At 39.7% G+C, this 21,186-nt stretch overlaps 1 protein-coding gene across 1 annotated transcript in view; it reads right to left on the bottom strand.

Annotated features, from left to right (window-relative positions):
* LOC131783655 (maestro heat-like repeat-containing protein family member 1) overlaps positions 1-21,186 on the bottom strand; it is a 39,237-nt gene that overhangs the window by 11,399 nt on the left and 6,652 nt on the right. Inside the window, exons 12-33 of the mRNA XM_059100415.2 lie at positions 20,865-20,984; positions 20,350-20,457; positions 14,990-15,134; positions 14,421-14,461; positions 9,719-9,860; positions 9,544-9,602; positions 8,608-8,715; positions 8,187-8,306; positions 7,862-7,984; positions 7,307-7,389; positions 6,923-6,989; positions 6,622-6,747; positions 6,408-6,487; positions 5,714-5,849; positions 5,306-5,416; positions 5,081-5,197; positions 4,786-4,921; positions 4,445-4,557; positions 3,891-4,043; positions 3,085-3,239; positions 2,368-2,533; positions 2,019-2,203 (exon numbers count right to left, since the gene is read on the bottom strand). Of these exons, the coding sequence (XP_058956398.2) occupies positions 2,019-2,203; positions 2,368-2,533; positions 3,085-3,239; positions 3,891-4,043; positions 4,445-4,557; positions 4,786-4,921; positions 5,081-5,197; positions 5,306-5,416; positions 5,714-5,849; positions 6,408-6,487; positions 6,622-6,747; positions 6,923-6,989; positions 7,307-7,389; positions 7,862-7,984; positions 8,187-8,306; positions 8,608-8,715; positions 9,544-9,602; positions 9,719-9,860; positions 14,421-14,461; positions 14,990-15,134; positions 20,350-20,457; positions 20,865-20,984 (2,594 nt within the window). The remainder of the gene's footprint in view (positions 1-2,018; positions 2,204-2,367; positions 2,534-3,084; positions 3,240-3,890; positions 4,044-4,444; positions 4,558-4,785; positions 4,922-5,080; positions 5,198-5,305; positions 5,417-5,713; positions 5,850-6,407; positions 6,488-6,621; positions 6,748-6,922; positions 6,990-7,306; positions 7,390-7,861; positions 7,985-8,186; positions 8,307-8,607; positions 8,716-9,543; positions 9,603-9,718; positions 9,861-14,420; positions 14,462-14,989; positions 15,135-20,349; positions 20,458-20,864; positions 20,985-21,186) is intronic.

The raw sequence follows: 21,186 nt of genomic DNA on the forward strand, positions 1-21,186 counted from the left end.
AGTTGCGACACGACTCGACCCAAGAGGTATCACCTCATTCGGTCTATCCACGGAGGATTTCTTTCCAACGCACTCAGAATTTAACGACAGTGCACTAAAAACCTTTTCTCTTTGATGCTGGCTTCCAAAATTCGCGCTTCGAGTGTAGCTGTTTCCTTGTTGTTCTGTGCGTCTAAAAGTTCCTGTTGCCGAAGTAAAGTTTCGCACCTCTTCTTTAATTCTAATCTTTTCTTTGCTTGCTGTAACCGTAACTTAGAAACCGCCTGTTTGACCTTCGCTCCCACTATTTTTACACTTAAGCGGGAACTTCAACACTGTCTGCTTTTTGTTTTTGAAGCGCTGTGATGACCTAAAGAATCTCTTGGTCGAATGTCGTCCAACGATAAAAATGTCTGCACAGTAAAGCTAGCAATCCATTCTTCGACGCCTTGATTGAATTTGAATTTATCATTAACACGACTTTCAAACTCCAGAGTTGCCCACTGTATCTCTTCCATATTATCGAGGCTTTCCATATAGGAAATATGCCGCTTGTTCGTAATTTGCAAATACTGCATGGATATTTAAAGAAAGCGACAAAACTTTTAAGTTTGCAAAAAATGTTTCGACAGAAGCTTCTGTCATCTTCAGTTAATTACTGTACAAAGCGTTGAAAGTTAAATCATATAGTAAGTAGAACAATGCTAATATGATAAATAGTGACAACAAGAAAAGAGGTAAAGCATGAAAGTGTGAGAATTAAAAGGAGTTTTAGATTTACATGGTGTAATTGTTGATTCAAAGATGTTTGTTCTCCTTGAATATGAATAACCTCTTTTATCTTAAGCTGAAAACCGGTAGAGGCGTAATCTAAAACATGGAAGTTGTCTGCTGAACACAAAGCGCGACAGTGCGGAGAATCTTTCAAATGCCTGAAAAACTACGTGGATAACTTTAAGATTGTTGTTGACGAGTTCCCTGTTCTGCTTGTTAAGGAGTAAAATTTCAGTTTCTCTAAAAAGAGAAATGAGATGAACTCTTGATAACCAGCACGCGAACGCCGTTTACTTTTTCTAACGTTCGCCGTTACAGGAGGGTCATCAGCGAAAACCCTAGAGCGGGCGTTGCCGCATCAATGTCTTGCTTTCTATTCCAATATCATTTTCCGGAAAGAAATCACCGGTGCCATCCATATTCAATACATGCACAAAATTTCGAATGAAGTGTAGCTAAATACCACAGGTTTACGCTAAACTTGAATGCACGTTAATAACTTCCAGATAGATAAATGTAAAGATGAAAGATGTGTAAATGTGTAAACGTGTAAATGTGATTCTACTGAAAATTAATAATAAACATAAATTTTCCAGTACATAAATGATAACGAAAAGAATAACAACAAAGCTCCATGAAACAGAAATGAACTTACAATTTGTGGCGTAACCTGATCCGGTGGCAAAAACTCTTAAACAAAAGTACTACGGCGCTTGCAAAAACCAACGGAACGACTGCCCTAGTTGTGGTCAACTAGCAAATGAAAATATCTAGCAAAAATGCCTATACTGGCCACCGGCGTTACGTAAACCTTAAATAACCTCACGCAAAAACGCGAACTCGATGAATAGAAGTAAAAACAAATACAAAATACTTTCGCAGTTCTTGATGATAAACAAATGCAAATTCTAGTTGCTTCAACCTCAGCATTTGAAAGTCCCTCATTAATACGCCGCAATTTAAAGCCTGCACGCACTTTTCCAACACAAATTTTCGCTAAGCACTTTTTCTCTTATATTCCCGCCCACGACCCCATAATGACTGAATTTACATCATTCTTCCAAATCGTGCTCTTATAACCTGCAAGCGTGCGTGAGTAATCCAAGACTAGCAACTTACACCTTAAAGAATACCATTGAATAGACGGGGTTCAGATCTGCGCTGGCAGCTAACGCTGGATCTGTTCAGTATGAGGTTTTATCATATCACCACAAAGAAGTGTTTGCGGTGGCAACTTTATATTACAACATAAGAGGAGGACTTACGCCAAAGGGTCCACTTTTGGTCCCTTCTGCTTGTCTTTTCCTGAAGACTGAGGCGGCTCAGGAGGTAGCAGGTCCACCGAGGTACCTAGACGTACCAGGGCCATGGAGAACAGCCGAGGAAAATGCTCCAAGACCACTTCGCCATTCTCTTCCGAACGCAACATCTCAGTCAAACCACACGTGATCTGTCGGAGGGAACGTCACTCAGCGTCAGCGTCACTTTTGAGACACGATTGTCACTCTTTCATTAGCTTACGATAACGGTAAAGAAAACAAATAACAATAAAAAATAATTGCTGCCCAGAAGTGTGCACCTGTCACTTAAGATCAGGAACGTATCATAGCTCACCGCAGTAGGCTGTGCAGTCGCTACTCTGATAGTTTCCTTTTTGTTTTTAGGGTTTGGTTTCTCTTGGTATGGCAGAGACCTCAGAGATAAATCCAGAATGTAGTCGAATATGCTAAGGGATAGGTTCGACTCGCCGGCCATTGTTTTCCAGATATCCAGCACGTGCCTAAAACAACAGAGCATTGATAAATACAGCAAGTGTAAATCCTGTCTTAGCATACATGACACGAAAAGGGATTGCAAGGGGTTGGAAGAAAAATGAAAATTATACTCTAGAAAGTTTTGTTTGAGAAGTGTCCTAGACAATTTTTTTTTGCTGTAGTCTGATCGGACAGGTAAGAGTGGTCCTGCACGAATCTGTTGTCGGTAGCAACGACTGACGTTTTGACATGGTGAGTGGAAGTCATCATCAGAGTCAATTTTCCTATGATGTCTGAATTTTTTATCAAAACTTACTCCTGCAAACTTAGCTTTAGTACCTTCTGTTTATGTCAACTTATCCTTGAAATAACGGGGTCATTTTGGAGTAATCTGGCTAGATACCATTCCACTTCAAGGGCAAGTTTAGAACTTTAAAAAAATCGTAGCTTTCCAATTTGGAAAGAGATAAGATCTCTCTTACTTAAAATTATCAATTATTCATACTTTAACGTACGGATATCGACATTTTAACGAGGCATACTTGAGTTAAAAATAAATACCAACTCTTAGGCTTACTGATCATAAGGTAAGGGAAACTCTAGAAGTCCCGTGAGAACAGGAACTAGATGATGCGACGCGAGCGTTCTGAATACGCGAAGAGTTCCCGTCCTGGTCTGTGCGTGTGTGATGTTCATAAGACTGGTATGGAGTTCCTTCACCAGATTACCAACCTACGAATGAGAATTTTGTTGAGTCGTGATTAATAACTGTTAAAAGAATGAAAATGAAATGATACAAGCGATGTAATAATATTCTTATTTCAGACAATGTTCTCTTTCACAAGTGTTTCAGTCCAGTAGCAGCACAGATGGGAGCTTTCTGATGAAAGTGAGTTTATGACATGCTGCGGATTTTCTTCCAAATTACACAGTACTCACTGTTATCGTAGTATTGGCGAGCCCACATAAGTTTTGAAAACGATTCAACAGGAAACTAATATCACTTGATCACTACTTAAATAAAACCTAGAGGTAAAAAAAAGGGGAAAAAACCCTCTTTAAATTCTTCTATTTTCTTTAATCGGTTTAATCTTATCGCTATCAACAATGACACAAAAGTAAAATGCCTCAAGAACTTTTACGAACGTTGTAGCTTGTACTCATACGCTTTGTTTTCCATCTTAATCATTATCAAGCATATAAAACATTTTATTTTGAGTTCTTTCCCTAATGTTAAAGAGTCTTTGTGAAAAGGTATTCAAGCAGGATCGCTTTCCATCGCTTTATCGACTCCGGTATTTATTCCTCCCGGGACGTGGGCGCCATTTCCCGAACAGCGGCTAGTTGCTACTGTTCTAGTTGATCTATTCAGTCAATGCTTACATCTTTCCTTATTTCTTGTCCTCTTATCCTGATAATGCTGTTGAGTACGACACATGAACCACTTGAACTGTGAGATTGACAGTCTGTTAAACCTTCCAACAAAGTGAGCACGAATGACGATATATGCTCGCTCTGAAGTTTTTTGGCGACAACCTGGGACGAAAAAGACACAATAATGTGAACTACATGACTAGCTTAATCATCGGGCAAAATGCGTGGAAATCATCAATTATTCATAACCGATAACACGGCAAATTCATACGCGACCTCGCTTTGAAGGACCGCTAAATTATAGAAGAATTGGCCAAAATTAGCCCACGAGGCTTAGCAAAACTCACTTTCTAAGTTTTAGAAGTGCTTACTTCTGGTCAACGCACGGCTTTTTGAAGATTAAAGATGTATCTACAAAAAGCACCTAAAATGAACGATTTTTACGAAGTAGAAGCATTATCCTTTTGTACTTGAAAATACTCAAAATTCGGTTGTAACCATAGCCTCACTTTGAAGTCTTTTCTATGAAATTTGCATCGCCGGATTGGAAGAAAGAAATTTACCTTAGACAAGTCACTAGCGACGCTAAACAGAATGTTGGGATCATCTTCTGTTGCTCTTTTTTTGAGAGTCGGTAATGCATCGACCAGTTCATCCTTACTCTCCAGAGAATAACCTGAAACAACATCAGATTAATTATACAATAAAGAAACACGCGATTCTACAAGCAGTTGAGCAGTTACAAAGGGGATATACTGGCATTTCTTTAGTTTTTTACTTTCGATAACTTCTTCACTGCTCTCGTTTATCGACTACTAACATGACAAATGATTAGCGTTTTGAAATTCCTTGAGCCGGCCTACTTATTTAGGGAAGAGATAAAGTTACGAAACGTCGAGAATACCTTCAAAACGGGCAGCTATTTTCAGCACACACTGTACACAGTCCACCGCTGTTTGTCGGATAATTATGACCGGATCTGTACAACGGGGAATGAGGCGAGCCAACAAAGGACCAGCCATGCTAAACGAAGTAGTTTTCTTTGGAAAAAAGAAGTTTACCTTTGTTAGAGTGAGACATAGAACAAGAAAACGCTCAGCAAAAATAGCAAAAAAAAAACTACTCAATCAGAAAAAGCCGTAATCTTTTCCATTCGAAGCAGTTTTTAACATTTTGTAACATTTCCTATTGGTACTTACCCCACCCACGGTCAGTAGCATGTTGTCGCGGAATGTCTGCAGTAGGGCGAAAATAGTATCCACTGCCCGCTCACGTTCAACACTAACTGTGGATACTAGCCAGGGCTCTTGAATGTGCTATGATCAAACAGAATCACAGCATAATCAAATGACTTAGAGGCTTATAAAACCTGAAACCAATGCTGCATTTACAAGGTCTCGCGTCACTAGTTAAATTTAACCTACTTTAAAAATGTTCTCAAGTGTAGGTGGGACTGGATCTTGAAGGAGTAGTCCTTTCAATAGCTTTTGCAAACTCTCTAGTGCTTGTTTTAGTAAAACATTGGGATCTTTCTCCTGTTAAGGAAAAAAATAATCGATATATCAAGAAACAATAAAGCGTGGAATGTGAATGTCTGTTGGAGACTAAGATGATAATGGAAGTAACTGGCAACTTCAACATTAATTAACGAGTAGGAGGAAAGAAAAGAAATTATGTCTTTTGTATTAAAGTTGACAGTTGATCAGATTTCAGAGAAAATACTATTTCAGTCTCCGCAACAAAAGCACCTTAATTCAAATGAACATCCTCTCTCCTTTTGTTAAATCAGGATGGAATATTCTCGGGTAACAACGATTGCCCAAAGTGCTTACCGCTTCGATTTCAACTTTGTGGTGTTTTCCTGTAGGGGAAGTAGATCGTTCTCCACTGTGTACTGCAAATACACAGTCCGTGCTTGTTTTAACAATCTCAAAAACCTCAGCATCTGTGAATCTGGGATTAAGTTTCCTAATATTCAGTTAAGAAAATGTGAGTCAAAGAAAACCAATAGCCGAGTTTCAGCCACTTATTCCAAATCCGGGTGGAAGCCTCGGGAATTATACTTAAAGCCTAATAGCACCACTACGGCGATACACCTCCTGATCTCTAAAATGCTTCATATGAAAGTCTCCTAAAATTTTCGTTCACCACACACGACTCCAAAGATACAGTCTGTCCCAAACGGTAAGAAAGAACTTAAGGAAAAATTTAAAAGAATCATGTTGCCTCTCTCCACCCCAGGAGTATAAATAGGTCCAATCGAATTATCAGGGAAGACTAATGAAATGCTTGGAGTTAACCTTGCGCTGGACCGGCATCCCATCCAGGGAAGGGGTAGTAATACTTCTAGTCGCTTCTTTCCGTGGAAGCCGGGATAAGCTCCGGCTTAATGGGACACTTGACTCAGACTTTAGTCAAGACTTTACTTTAGGAGAGTCTCATGGCGACACATTCAACACGATTAAAGATTTTACTTAATCTCGATAAGAAAACTGCAATAGGCCTCAACAGAACGTCAAAGGATACGTTAAACTCGCGCATGCGTCCATCGCCAGGGCACGAGTCTCTGTTGTGACAATGGATGGCGGTTCTGCCTTCATGTACGCCTACACAAAAGAGTCCTTATTACAATTTGGCACTTATAATTCTCTAATTCTCATAACTCCTTATCAATTCTACTAAGTCTGATAAAATGTTTGATTATATTTGCCACTGATTTGCAATCTTCTCCGGAACCCACCAACATATGATTGATAAGTTCCTTTCGTTTCGTGAAGATAAACTCTGGTTGCTGTAGTCGACCAGGTTCCAGTGCTTTGCCAATGAGCTCGGTTGCTCGGATGAGGTTCTGTTTGACGTGCATGTCCTGGAGAGAGTCGAAAGATAAAGGGTAAAAGATACTGTTCAAATGTGAAAGTATTTATACACATTGTTTCAACAGATATATTATCACTGAGGATGCAAGAATGTGTCAAATGAGCCATCAATGATGGTGGGAAACAGCACACATCATGAAGATTCTAAACCGAAGTCATATTTACCTTCACGTTTCCATAATGACGACTAATGACTCGAAAAATACTGGTCTCTAGTCTGGACGTTATCAAACTGAAAAGAGATTAGGAAAAACTTAAGGTCTTCCCTTAGTGCTGTTAACTAAACAAGGGGAAAAATAGTTGAGCATTTATATCAAAGATTAAAATGTAACGTCAGCATGACAACTCTAATACATCTAATGTAATACTGATTGGACCGATTGTGAACATGTCTACAGTTCAGACAACCCGTTGATGACAGCTGTTCTGTTTTGGTTCCTGCATAACTGAATCGTACATGTACTGCAATTGTAAGTCCAAATTCAATGCATTACACGTCGACGATCCGAAAAGTGAAGCAAAAAAAGATGTAAAGATAAATTTACTAACCCTGGTGGACCGTACAGAACCGTGTATCCATAACATAACATCACTGTGCTCTTTATTTTTTCTGTTTCAGAATCGGATTTGTCCTAGGGGGAAAAAGAATACGTTTACAGGAAGTTACCTAGTTTTGACCATGTTAAACGACAATATTATCGATTTCCAGCTTTTGCTCACTACACACGCCTCTTTCCCAAGCGCCACTCTGCTAGAGAGACGTCATTTTGTTTCTTCCTTTTACGGTCATTTGTGCCATAAACTCGTCAGCAGTGACTCGTAGGTTTCATGACACGACTGGATAGGAGGAGGCCGATTTACTAACGTTTGAGAAACAAGTGCATCATTTTTTAACCAATCATGACAACGAAACTTTTCCTTTAACCAAAACGTGAACCCAAAGGCATTCCCGATATGTTCAAGCTAAGTGGCCTCCTGTAATTCAAGAAATATGCATCATGGCTCATTATGTTGGATCGAAAAACGAACAAAATCAATCCTTATATTTTATGTGGATACAGCCCTTTGTTCAATTGTAGTCAGTGATTTTTACTTCAATCATACCTTCATAAAACTCAAGATTCCTGAAGATTTTTTGGTCATCTCGTTTTTAGACACCTGCTCCAGTTTAAGTAACACTTGGTCAAGATTAGTACTGGCAGAAAATCCGATGCCTATTGCACAGCCCTGGAATGATAATAAAGAAAAAAATAAAAGTAAATTATGTTTCCGAACATAGATATTTTAGCATCACAGACTCACTCCTTTGAGCGCCTCATTAAGGGCACCGGCAGTTTTGGTGCTAAAAGTTCTGTATAAAAACTGCATCTAAGTAAATTTGAACTCAAGGCTTAAAAACATTGTCGTCATGAAAAGACATTAATCTCACCTCTCTCTCTAGTTGACTTGAATGCTTCACTGAACTAAACATAATGTTTAGGTGATTTTGAACAAAATCTTTGTTTCCCACTTTGTTCAGAACAACACCAAGGCTCTTAAAGAGGAAGTTCTGTGGACGAGGAAAATAAAAGGAAAAAGAAAAACGCTATGGGTAACATGACGCAAAATCATAAAAATTATGTGAAACACCTCTCTACCCCTCCCCCCTCCATCACTAGCCCCTGAGAGCTCTAGGTATAGTAGGAAATAAACTTAGCTTATATGGTATGCGTCTCGCATACTACTGGGATCGGCAATGAGAAATAACAGTTTGAGATTGATCCTCGAATGAAATATCATGATATTCATCTGTGACGAAAGAACGTAAAGAAAAACTCCGAACGCTGATGAGAGTGTAGCACATACACTACCTTCTCTTCTGGGAAGTTTGTATATAGCGATATCTGTTTTGCCATTTCTGTTCCGAGCGAACACACCCATTCCTCAGAATCCACTTCATCAACACTCTTCGAAACAAACTGAAAACAGGAAAAAAGGCAAATATCTATAATTCTCAAACATTTCTTAAGTTAACCCTTTACCCTTTCGAGTGATAAGCATCTATATTCTCCCCAGAGTATCATTCCTGGATCAAACATAACGATCATAAGAATGAAGTAGCTCTTGATCGTTAAACAAATTCTCCTTGTAAGGACAGTAGGAAATATAAAGGGAACAGTATGGAGAAACGATTGTCCTGTTGAAATGGTTCCACTCTAGGGAATATTCTTCTCAAACTGATGTTTGGTTTACAGGTGAGAGAGGACCAAATAAGTGAAAAAGTAAACTTGTTTATGATATCTCTAAATTTAAGTTTGCTGAATGTATTTAGAGTAAACTCTCGGCCCCAAGAGTCTCGGTCACTCGTGGCAGTTTATGTAAGGATTAAAGGATTAGCCTCAATGTTTAAATAGAAAACAACTAAAGGATAAATCATTTCTGAATTCTGCTCGGATCTCCCTTAAGAGAAGGGATCTAAACGCTAATGACTTCAGTGGTATCACCGTGAAAACAAAAACTTCACCAGGAATTCAGTATTCTTCTTTAAATTCGCTTTGTGATTGGTCCGGAAAACTCACACCACTATCTCAACCAATCAGATGCAAAACCAATCGCAACTTGGCCGCTCGTGTTTTCCCGCGCTTTGAGCAATTTGTTCTGTTTTACTTTGAGTCCTCATTGGCTAAAGGTATTTTCCTTTCTTCTGATTGGCCATTGTGATTACTTTGGGTTTGGTTTTACTACACTCAATCTAAAAGCGCTCAGCCTCTTCCTAATATCTCTGTCTTCCATCACGTTTCACTCACCTTCAGTACTAAGTCCTCCCAAGCTTTTTGACTCCATTTTTCTTTATCTTCCGTGTTTTCTGCAAAGACAGAGTAATAACATTACGCATATCCAACGAACACATAATTTACCCCAAAATCGAAGTGTTGGGTTAAATTTGATCAATGATGCACATTTCTTGAAGTTTTGACGCACCTTCTAAATACTGCATGAGTTTAGGAATCACTGTGTCCCACATCTCTACCAAGTTAGGTTGTAGAATGGGTGCAAGAACCTTAAGAAGCTTCAGCACGTTATCCCCTCGACCACTTCCCGGCAGAGGACATCCTGCCATTACCTGTGAACAACAATAGGGTGTAAAGTGGTGATGAAAAGAATTAAACTGCATTTACAAATGAGGTTTAACCCAAAGTGTGCGCAAGAGACTTTCGCCTAATGTTTTTGTTGCGTTATTCCGGCCAGCGGAACCACGCACGAGACGAACACGAGGAGAGGACAAGGAAAGAAACACGTAGGTAGTGGAAGTGAAACTACACTATGCGAAATTTTTGGCCACGGAATAAACAACTTCTCCTCGCGTAGAAATAAGTACAATTTACTTTAGGTATAGTAGGAAATGTTTGTTTAAAATAACAAACAATTACAAAAGTTACACAATATATGATAAGAAGAAATAACAACCAACACGACGGAAAGAGGACTAGAAAACACTTACATTTTTACGGTCACAGAAAAGACCAGTATTGATACTGAAAAATGCTAAGGCCAAAAAAAATAAAGGAAAGGGACGAGCGAAAACGGCGATACGTTATTGAACTGCGCTAAGCGCGAAAAACGAGAGGAAAGGCATATTACTGCTTTATGTACATCGATAAATAATGCGAGGTAGCAATAGGGAGGTAATAACGTGGCAATAAAATGACAAAAAAAGGCATTTATGAAACAATAAGTGTGAACGTTCGCTAGTCACGGGGTGAAAGACTTAAATAATAGACTTTGAACACGTGAAGAATCCAACAAGAAAAAAATGTTGCACTTGGAACTTACATACCGGCCCCTAAGTGCGGAGTGCGTGCGAGGCACTTATATTATAATTGAATTAGTTCTAAGTGTCTCTTTCAATAGTCCTCGATTAAATGCAGTCATGGGATACACGAAAGTCATTCGGCGGGAAAGCTCAAGCTTCCAAAAGCAGGCAAAGTTTATCAATCGATCTCTCCACAACAGCTCTCTTTGCTTTCACCTCGGCACGCCGAACCAAACCTTTCTTGCAGGTGAGAACTTCGATAACCCTACCGAGAGGCCACGTGTTGCGAGGTGAATTTTCCGCGCTGATCTCCAGCGAAGCGATGTCCATTTCTGTCTGCTCTGGAGCAGGAGCAGATATTCTCTAAATCATCGTTTCCAAAAAGTGGCGGCAAGATATTGCACTTGTCTCCACCTGCGTCGCGACAAAGAATCCTCCTTTTGGAATAATCCAGGGGGTATCTGAGGTTCTGATTGCAAAAGAAGCAAATGGTTAGGTGTCAAAAGCTCCGGGTCTTGTGAATCACTTGAAACTATCTTGCGGGTAGTGACTCATATGGGGGTTAAATATCCACTTGATATTCTTCTGTAATCGAGCTTGACAGATTTGGTTGTGATTCCATGCATTGATAGATTCCCTAAGTTTTCTCTCGCCTCTAGTGAAGTTGGTACCATTGTCTGATCTGATCTCTTTAACTTGGCCCCTTCTCGCTATAAATCGTCTTAATGCCATCGAAAAAAAGAATCTGTTTCCAAGATGTGTGCGACCTCTATGAGAACCGCCCGGACAGCTAAGCAGGTAAAAATGACTCCTTATCTTTTCATAAGGCTTCGACCACGGCGTACTTGGAAAGAACAATCAATCCCAACGGACGTAAAGGTCGGTCAGGAGTCTGACGATCAACAGGGAGGTCAGCCATTTTCTGTTCACAAACTGGGCCTTGGCGGCGCCGGCGCCGACACACTTGGAGAGTACTCTTCTTTCGACGGAAATGATGATCCAAAACTATGTACCAAGCTCTACCTTGTTCGAGGCTATTCTGATCGGGTGAACTTTGCGTGTGTAACCCTTAGACACAATGTCTTCCATAAAGACTTTATAATCTTCCAACAATCTCGGCTCTCTCTTCAGTTTCCTTTTCAACCAGTTTGCGCGCTGCATAGCCTGAGAAATGTTGTTTGGTACTGGTGCCTAACGATTTTTTAATGGCAAAGAGATTTGATAGTGTTCATTTCTCAACTCTACTGTTTCTTCGGCGTTTTGCATAAAACGACATTCGTCCCAAGACATCTCTGTCTTACCATCAACGATAGAATCTGTGAAGGTCCTCTACCATCCGTTGGAGCTGAAGATCAGCTTTAGTGAAGAAGCCTGATGCCTGCGAATCATGACGATGACGACTTAAGGGTAAGTCAACCGCCCAGCCAATACGTGTTCTTGAGGCGTACGGACATCCGTCTTGACTGTGCTTACTCTCAAGTGGATCAAGGACTTAAGGAACATCACTAGCAATCAGGAGACCGACTTCGGCACGGACATGAGGTAGGGAGACTCTGCAGGTGAGGCCACTGATCAATGTCCTCTTGAGTTTGAATATCGCCGCAGCATACAGGGATCTCTGGCCTAGTGTACAACATTGGGAGGCTGATCCACTCGTTCTCGTCCAAGTCGAAAATAAGAAGATCACGAACAAGGAAGTTTTTCATTGCACTGTTTTTCTTCTCCAGGGTCGATAGAGATATCTTAGTCTGCTGACCGTTGACTTCTAATTGCTTCATCAACGACTCTGTACAGAGACTTGAATAGCTACCATTGTCCAGGTAGGTATTGGTGACTACGCTCCTACCAACAACTCTCGCCCTCACTTTAACTGGTATCACGGCCACGGTTGTCCTGCCACTTTCCTTTAAGATCTGAGGTTTTGCGTCCTTGCCTATGTTTATCATGCTGCCACAAACTTGAGCGTCAACGTCATCTTCTGCGCCGACATCGACGTCTGTTGTATGTTTCCCACGGGGAATGGTGTGTAAAATGGAAGAGTGTTGTCGTTGTAACTCGATTGTCTATCTCCTCAAATCTTCACCGGCTGTGGGCGCAGAAAGACCATGTGGGCCATGTAGAACGAAATTACAAGGATCGCTCTACTCTGAATACGGTATTTCTTCCCAAGTAGTCCTACTCACGCGGGGAGGAACAGCGGAATCTTGGTCATTGACCCTCGGTTCCAATTTGACTGGCTGTTGTTGCGGTAAAAATGGGGTGGTCATTGCAGCGAGGGCTCTTTCCTATGCTGATGTCTTCGCTATTTCAGCTCCCAACTTTTGGCGGGTCTCTTCTTGTTTCACACGAAACTTCTTTTCCTTGGGAGCTTGACATTTTTCGAGCATGGCAATTTTGGCTTCCAATTCCGCGACTCTTGCCGCTTCTTTGGCTCTCGCAATTGTGACTGACGCGGTGCAGCTGCCACGCGAACTTGCTCGGCTTGAGAGTTTTGAAACCTTAGAAGCATTTGAGGCTCTTGATGCCTTTGATGGTTCTGGCGCGCTAGCACAGCTTACCGAGTCTTCAGGTTTTACAACTGAATCCACTCGAAGCGATTCTGCTAGGAATTTCTCCGCAGTCACAGTTATCCAGTCGGCGATCTGCTAGTGGAATAAGCCCAATTTTCTTTCTTCACTTTCAAGGTAAAGCTGGCATTCAGCGATGCCATCCTCGTCCAGAATCTCGCTGCTATAATCGTGATGAGCTACTCGGGGTCTTTGTAAAGCGTTATCCACATGAATAAGCTTCTCTTTCACTTCTTGAAGGTTCCGGTCATCAGATATCAAACCAATAATTTCGTTCGATTTGGCGGTAACGGCGGATGCGTGACCTGATCTCGGACTTTTCTTCAAGCAAATTGTGTCCAGCTTAACTGCTTCCAAGTCCTGCGTACGCTTCGGTTGTTGCCCACGAGCACCGACTCGTCCACCAATTGGCTCCGTAAACTGACTAGTCCTGTCGTTCCTGCACAATTTTCAACAATGAAACTACACTAGGCGAAATTTGTGGCCACGGAATGAAAATCTCACGTCGTATATAAATAAATAAATACAATTCACTTCAACTCCTCACCGGCGTAAACGACGTAAGTTGAAACTAAAATAACAAACAACTACAAACGTGACACAATATATGATATAAAAGAAATAACAAACAACACAACGGAAAGAGGATTATAAAACACTTACATTGTTGCGGCCACAGAAAAGACCAATATTGATACTGCAAAATGCCAAGGCCGAGAGAAAGAAAAGAAAACGCTACCTGCGCTCGCTTGAAAAACGCAAAAAAGATGACTCTCTCTGTAAGCTTCAGGTAGATCAGAACAGTCCCACATTAAATTACGAGAAAAACGAAGGGATTAATAAGATGTAGAACCGGCCACATCGCTCACGAGAACAAAGCAAGGGACTCTGACTTTACCGCGTCACGGCCAGAGTCTGAGTATTATGTTCCATGGGTGTTGTAGTAGATTGTGGTTCGATTGTAAGAATAATTTATGCTTGAGTAGCAGCAAACTTCCCCTTGTGAGCGTATCAGCCGCAAACATTGACTCCCCAGATGAGAGAGCTTCTGTAAATTCAGTGTTCCACCTCTGACCCACCTCCGATCGTCTTTGAGATGTGCGCGGCCGATAGAAGCCGTACAGGAGCGCGAAACGAAGCGCGGGTAAGGCGACAGTGAGAGAAAAATACTTGTTATTCCCCGTTCAACCACTCCTTTCACAACTTCCTAAAACGCCCGTTGCGCACGAGTTATAAGAATGCTACGAGTCAGCTATCCGCTGCAAATCGCTACAAGTTATTAACGAAGAATGTCACTACTCACTAAGAGACGGGAGATGATAGCTGCTGGCTTGGGCATGTTGGCTGCAAGGAAATGGAACACACTAGTTTATTATCTATCAGTCACGCCATTAGATAGGGTGTTGCTTTGACATATTATGCTTCAGTTCGATTTTATCCTTGCTTTAAAAAGTTTTGTTCATTAATGTATGGCCATAGAAGAGTTTGATAATGACTTTGGACCAAAAAAGGACAGAGGTGTAAGGGTAAAGGATAGGGGATAAAATTCATAGAATAAAACAAGTTTTAAGAATCTTGGGTGTTAACATCTAAACGCAAAAACCGTAGATTCTGCAAGGAAAACAAAAAAAAAATGCTTCAATCAATTTGGAAGGTTTTGGAAACTATGAGTGAGCGTTGATGTGATACACCAGATTTAAAGGCTTCAGTATTTCCGACGGATCCTGATTTGTCTCGAACCTTACCCTTTTACATCAAACAAAGAAATCGCCCCTAGATGGCCTGTACAAATGTTTTGTACCCATTGATTTATGACGAGAATATCATAAACAGACCAAGCTGCATGCATGCATGATCAAATAACTGACTTACGCTTTGCATCAAAATCAATACTGAAATCCGCTGCCTCCTCCTCTCGTTTCTTGGTTGCTAGGTGACAGATACATCGACAAAGAGGATTCATGGCTTGAGTAAATGTTTCAGGAACAAGGCACTCCAGTAAGAATGGCCACAGCACCTACGAAGGAAGGGAACGAGGTTATTGCTCCTGGAAACTTTCTGTGGCCAATCTCTTAGTTGATTCTAACCCAAGTCCCACTTAAGATGTTACTTCATATGTTTTGAATAGGAGCGGTTTGTAATGCGAATAAACGAAGCTGTAATTAATCAATGGAATATGCAAACGAATGTTAGCACAAAGCATTCCAGATGAGAATCGTTATTGTGTTGAATACGCATGGTTTGCAAAGCGCGGTTAGTGACGAATACTTTTATTTATGATCGAAATATCATCGTCAGTCCCTGTTAAGATATCGCTGACCTTTTAAAGTGAAATGTAAACATTATAGATCTGTTTAATTTAGCTTACAGCCAACTCAGGTGAGTATTGTTGCTGAAAATGTCTTTTGGCAAGTCGTTCAGCTGGTTGTTACTCAGGTCCCTGTTAGAAAAAATCGATACAACTGTGTTAAATACATACGGTTTTAAAAACTGATGACAGACTTTTATCAAGAGATTCTAAACCGCTTCTATTTCTTTCCAAACTCTTTTTTTTTCACCTTCGCACGATATTTTCGCTTCAACAGCCCATTGTTTAAATATACTGTGTAGATCAAGTTATCAAACCAATGAGGATGAAAAAAAAATGGGAGTACGATTCAACTGTGATAAGTAGACAAGTTTCCACGTGTATGATTGCATAGATTATGAACCAATGATCTTAAACCATTTCTTGTTCGAAATAACTTGGCGGTAAACGACATAGAGCAGAATGCAGTAACTTGAAAATGTCACAAAGGCCTTGTTGCATATTTCAATATTAATAATAACAAAACAACAATTTAAGAAAAGCGGCATTCAGTAGTAAACTCTTCCAGATGTACGCACCGAACAGTTTTACTCAAATTCGTCCGTTGTACACCAGAAATGGATAAATTGCACTATTGTTCCAGCCATTTCTCGGTGAGATGGTATTCATACCGTTAGACCTACTTTTTCACAGTTATGTTTGACTTTTACGGCTACATTTAAGCAGTCATGTAACACCTAAGATAGTTCTGAATATAATTAAAACAGTGAATATATTGATATATATCTAAGTTTTTTGAAGTTCTCATGATTTGCTTGATATTTCAATTTCTAAGGGCTTCCTATGCATAAAGTACCGGTATTTCTAATAGAAACAGAAAGTGTTCTTGTTTTGTGACCTACTGGCATGGACGTTAACATATTTTTTAGTGTAGCCAGCCTTGAGTTTACAAGTACAGTTTTCCTTTTATGGCTCGACAGACTTGGGAAACAGTAGTTCTAGTTAGGAATGACCCCCGTAGAAAACCTACGATCAAAAAATTCAATATTGAAGAATTTCCAGTCATTGACGTCGACGGCACCACGCAAAGCTAGCTAGTGTAAGACTGATTTAGAAGTCGCTCTCACTCAGTTAAGATGAAGAATGACATTCATTTGCTTCGTAATCTGCAGTTTAGTCTGCAACTTACATGGCACCTCAACAATTGATCTCTTGTTAATACTCACAACGTCGCTGTGGTAAGGGGAATTTTCCACGGAAACGACATCAATTCTTTTCCTGTACAGCTCACACGCAACAGATTGTGTTCCCTTCAAAATGTGGCAATCACAAGGGCCTGGGCACTCTGAATATTAGACATTAAGTATTGTTCATATAATTAAATCGCTAAAATATGTGTAGTATGTCATCACTGAGTTTGCATTGCAAACAAGAAAAACCAACTTGTTTTATCGTATCGAGAAAAAAAAAAAAAATGATCTTTAGAATGATAGTATACAAAGGAATGTTCATGAGATAAACTTCTAAAGTTAGGCTAAATTTAAATTTGCGGAATTTTTTCAACTTTGGAGTATCTACTTTGAACTGATTACTAACAACTCTTATCATTGTCAGCATTTAGGGAAGTCAGAATTTAAGCTAAAACAAAAAAAAATTCAGTGAGGAGAGTGTCTTTCTGAGAGGCCGAACAGCGCTAAATAATTAGAATAACTAAAAAAAATATAGTTCTCAGGTTCATACGTAAGATAAGATTAATGTTTCTATTGTGCGAATTAAAAAGTGGATATGATAAAATGCTGCTTACAACGTATGACAAAATTACGGTCATTAAGAAAAAACTAATTAAAACAAATTGAGAACTAAAATTACCAAAACTAATCAAAACAAATTGACCCTTTAACTTCCATGAAGTGACCAAGAGAGAATTTCTCCCTACAATATCGATACAATTTCAAGTAGACAAGTTATGAGAAAAGAGAAATATCAATTAAGGGGTTATTAGTTGATCCGGAAACAAATTCTCAGAACTAAGATCATAAGAATCGTACACAGGAGTAAGTATGCAGAATTACTAATGAGATCTTGGAAGTGAAAGGGTTAATTGAAACAAACATTGTAAACGAACATCGTGCAAAAATCCTTACTGGTCGGAGGCGAACCAAAAAAGACCAAGCGGGGCAAACCAAAACACAAATCCAATGAGTAGCAGGGTGGATAGCTTGAACCCAGACCACTAGATTACAAGCTTTACACTATAATCACTCGGCCTCTTTTTCCAAACAAAGATTGTCATTCTGATATAGCTGATCAAAGAAAGCCTAATCCGAACGAAGAACTGTTTAAGATAATGATAATCTATCGCAGTCTGTTTAAGATATTGATAATTTATCGCAGTCTAGAAGAACGGGGCAAATTACGGGAGCGACTACATCGAGGGCGGCGAGCCGTGGAGGGATACCAAGAAATTAAACAAGATATTAAGAAATTGACCAAATAGTACAGATTCAGGCATCCAATTAAAAAAGTGATATGGTTCCATTACACTTGTGTAAGGAATAAAACTCACCTTCAATGTTGAGGCTAATTTCGCTCCTTGATACGTTATTATCTCTTCGTACCTCACAGCTGTAATTCACATTCTCCTCTGCAGCTACAAGCTGATATCTTACGCTGGTACTATTTTGAACAACAACACCATTTTTTCTCCATACAATGTATGGAGCTGGCGCACCTTCCACCGGGCACCACAGGTTGGGTTCTGTTCAAAAAATTACAGTCTGTGTCTTGGGTACTTGGGTCATGGTAGGTGTCGCTACATAAAAAAAAAAATAATGATAATGATAATAAAAAATGTATTAAGGCAAGCAAATGCTAGATGAATAGTCTGTATCATACAGGACAAGCAAACCACAGGCATAATATATAAAGCAAATACATTGTGTATGGACAATCATATTTTACTCCAAAGTCACGGAGAACTTCTTTCGTTTCGGTGTCTCTCTTTGTCTGTCTGTCTGTCTCTTTCTCTATATGTGGCTGTTCGTCTGTCTCTTTGTATATCAGATAAAAAGCTACTTAATAAGGAAATAAATACTGCTACATGTGCAAAAAAAAAACGTAATGGTAAGGTAGGCCAACGATATATTTCCTGAATATAAGTTGTTATATCAGGAAGTTCCAATTCGATTTAAATATTTTAACTACGTGCTTTAACAGAAAGTTAACAAGAAATATCGTGCCTGTTTGATTGAAGGATCTTCCCGTGTAGTATGCATTAAAACTATAACTGCGAGAAGGGAAAAATCTTAAACCCGGGAAGGAAAGGGATAAACACTGCTACATGTGCGAGAAAACGTAAAAGTATGTGGCAAACGTTATTTTCTGAATAGAGTTTATTCTATCGTGATTTTCAGTTGAATTTAAAGATTTTAACCAATTGCCTTAAGAGTGCTTAACTTGTCAAGAAATACCTTACTTGTTTGATTAAAGGATCTGCCCATGTAGTATCCATTCAAATCATATTTTGAAAGAAGGGAAAAAAAATTTTAACCAAGTATCGTCTACTGGATCGCACTACAGCAGTCTTGTGATCTCCACAGAATACACCAAGAACGTTGGCTGACTGATTATTGCCGTCACGGATCTCAAGATAGTAGTCCCGCAGACATGGTCGTGAAGCCCACGGGTAGCTGCGCATGGAAAAGTTCAGTTCCACGTAGTGTCCTTTTGGAGCTGAGAGAACATGTGAGTCCCAAAACGAAGGAACTTTATCCCATCCTTTTGCTTGTTGAGGATGTTTTAACAAAACTACAACAAATACAATAAGTCAATTACTTGGCTTCCAAAAACAAAAAATATAGATATCATACATCAAGAGAAAGAAAAAATATGCAATTTTACGTAACAAAGGCCGCCACATTAGACCTCATCTGATCTCTGTCTTACAAGTATCACTAGTCCACTAATCAGATATCAGATCACTAAGCTAACAAACATCTATCGCACGACTAAAACAAAATTTTATCTAGAGCTCGAGTTCAACGGGCTTCAGCTAGCTATTATAATACTGTCTTCCATTCCAACCAAGAGCTTACAAACTCTTTGCATTTGCGGTTAGTTTTTGATTGAGAAAAGTGTTTCAGAGGATAAAGGGAAGTGGTTTATTTATGAATTAGAGGAATAATTTTTGACGTCATCTTATTCTAGCACTTTACTTTGAAGTTGATCTCCCACACTACTCATGAGCTCCCATTCCATCCCATTTGCCAACAACGGCAAAATATCATAAACAGACCAAGCTGCATGCATGCATGATCAAATAACTGACTTACGCTTTGCATCAAAATCAATACTGAAATCCGCTGCCTCCTCCTCTCGTTTCTTGGTTGCTAGGTGACAGATACATCGACAAAGAGGATTCATGGCTTGAGTAAATGGAACAAGGCACACTCCAGTAAGAATGGCCAACCCAAGCACCTACGAAGGAAGGAACGAGTGACAGCAGTTGGAACACGACTCGAGGAACACCGTGCAACACTTCAAGAAAATTTTGTTGGAGCTATACAATGTACATTGGCGACTCCTTGGGTTTTGTGAGAAACACTTCTGTGGATTTCTCCTAAAACAGCCGAACGTTAAGAGGATAGAAAGGTACTATTTTCAAATCTTATTCCCTTTTTATTACTTTCAACAGAGGGAAATTTTACAGCGAGTCAAGATACAAAGAGTGCGAAATTACACATGACTCCCACACGCACAATTTTTTCTTAACTATATTTATCGCTTAAATTCGTTGGATTGAAGACATTTTTTTTTTGCGGCGCTTATTCTACGCTTTTTTTTTTTCTTGAAGTCTGAATGACAATCCAACAAATTTGCAAAAATCTAAGCCTGCCTTTCCTTTCTAAATAACTCTATCACTTACAGGTTCCATGACATCCACTGTTGTCGTCAGAAGGAAAAGAATGTTTTCACACATCTTTTGAAGAGCTTGAGGAGTTATGGAATCTGCGTCGGTTGGTCTTCTGGTTTTCTGTAGAAATAATGCATTGAATACTTTTGCCCCACAGCCTTAAACTAGGAAGAGTACTTGGCGCTTTTCGATTGAGTATCGTAAAACCAAAACTAAAATAATCCCAAAGGCCAGTCAGAAGAAAAGAAAGTACCTTTAAGAGCCCTGAGAACTTAATTCAAACAGACCAATCTGGCTAAAGCGCGGGAAAACGCGGGCGACCAAGTCGTGGTTTTAGTTTTGCCTCTGATTGGTTTAGAGAGTAGTGCGAGTTTTCTGGACCAATCACATTGCTAAGTAAGGTATGGCCAATGCCATCCCGGATACTTTGGACACTAAATTGAAAATTGCTTCACTCCATGTCGCAAGTAAAACACACTGCTGCTATTAGAAAACTGTATTTTTGATATGAAAAGAAAAACACCAACCTCTTCATCGCTCAGTGCACATTGCTTAACAATAAATTCCACCAATTTATGGCCGCCCTCCAATTCCAGGTAACGATGATGAGCCATGGCAGTTATGCACTGAGCAAACATGTGCCGCACCTGTAGACCATGGAAATATATTCATAACGTTACAACATTGTATGAAAAAAATTATTAATCAAATGCTTGGAAGCATCGATCTTCACCGCTTCGTCTACAAAATTGCGTTCCAGAGTTTAAGAGCATTTTTGCTTTTCTTTAATAAAAATTTCACACAAATTTGGTTTCGATACCCAATCACAGGCAATTGCTTCTACTGTAA

The sequence above is a fragment of the Pocillopora verrucosa genome, chromosome 3 (assembly GCF_036669915.1).
Source record: "Pocillopora verrucosa isolate sample1 chromosome 3, ASM3666991v2, whole genome shotgun sequence".
NCBI classification, from domain to species: Eukaryota; Metazoa; Cnidaria; class Anthozoa; order Scleractinia; family Pocilloporidae; genus Pocillopora; species Pocillopora verrucosa.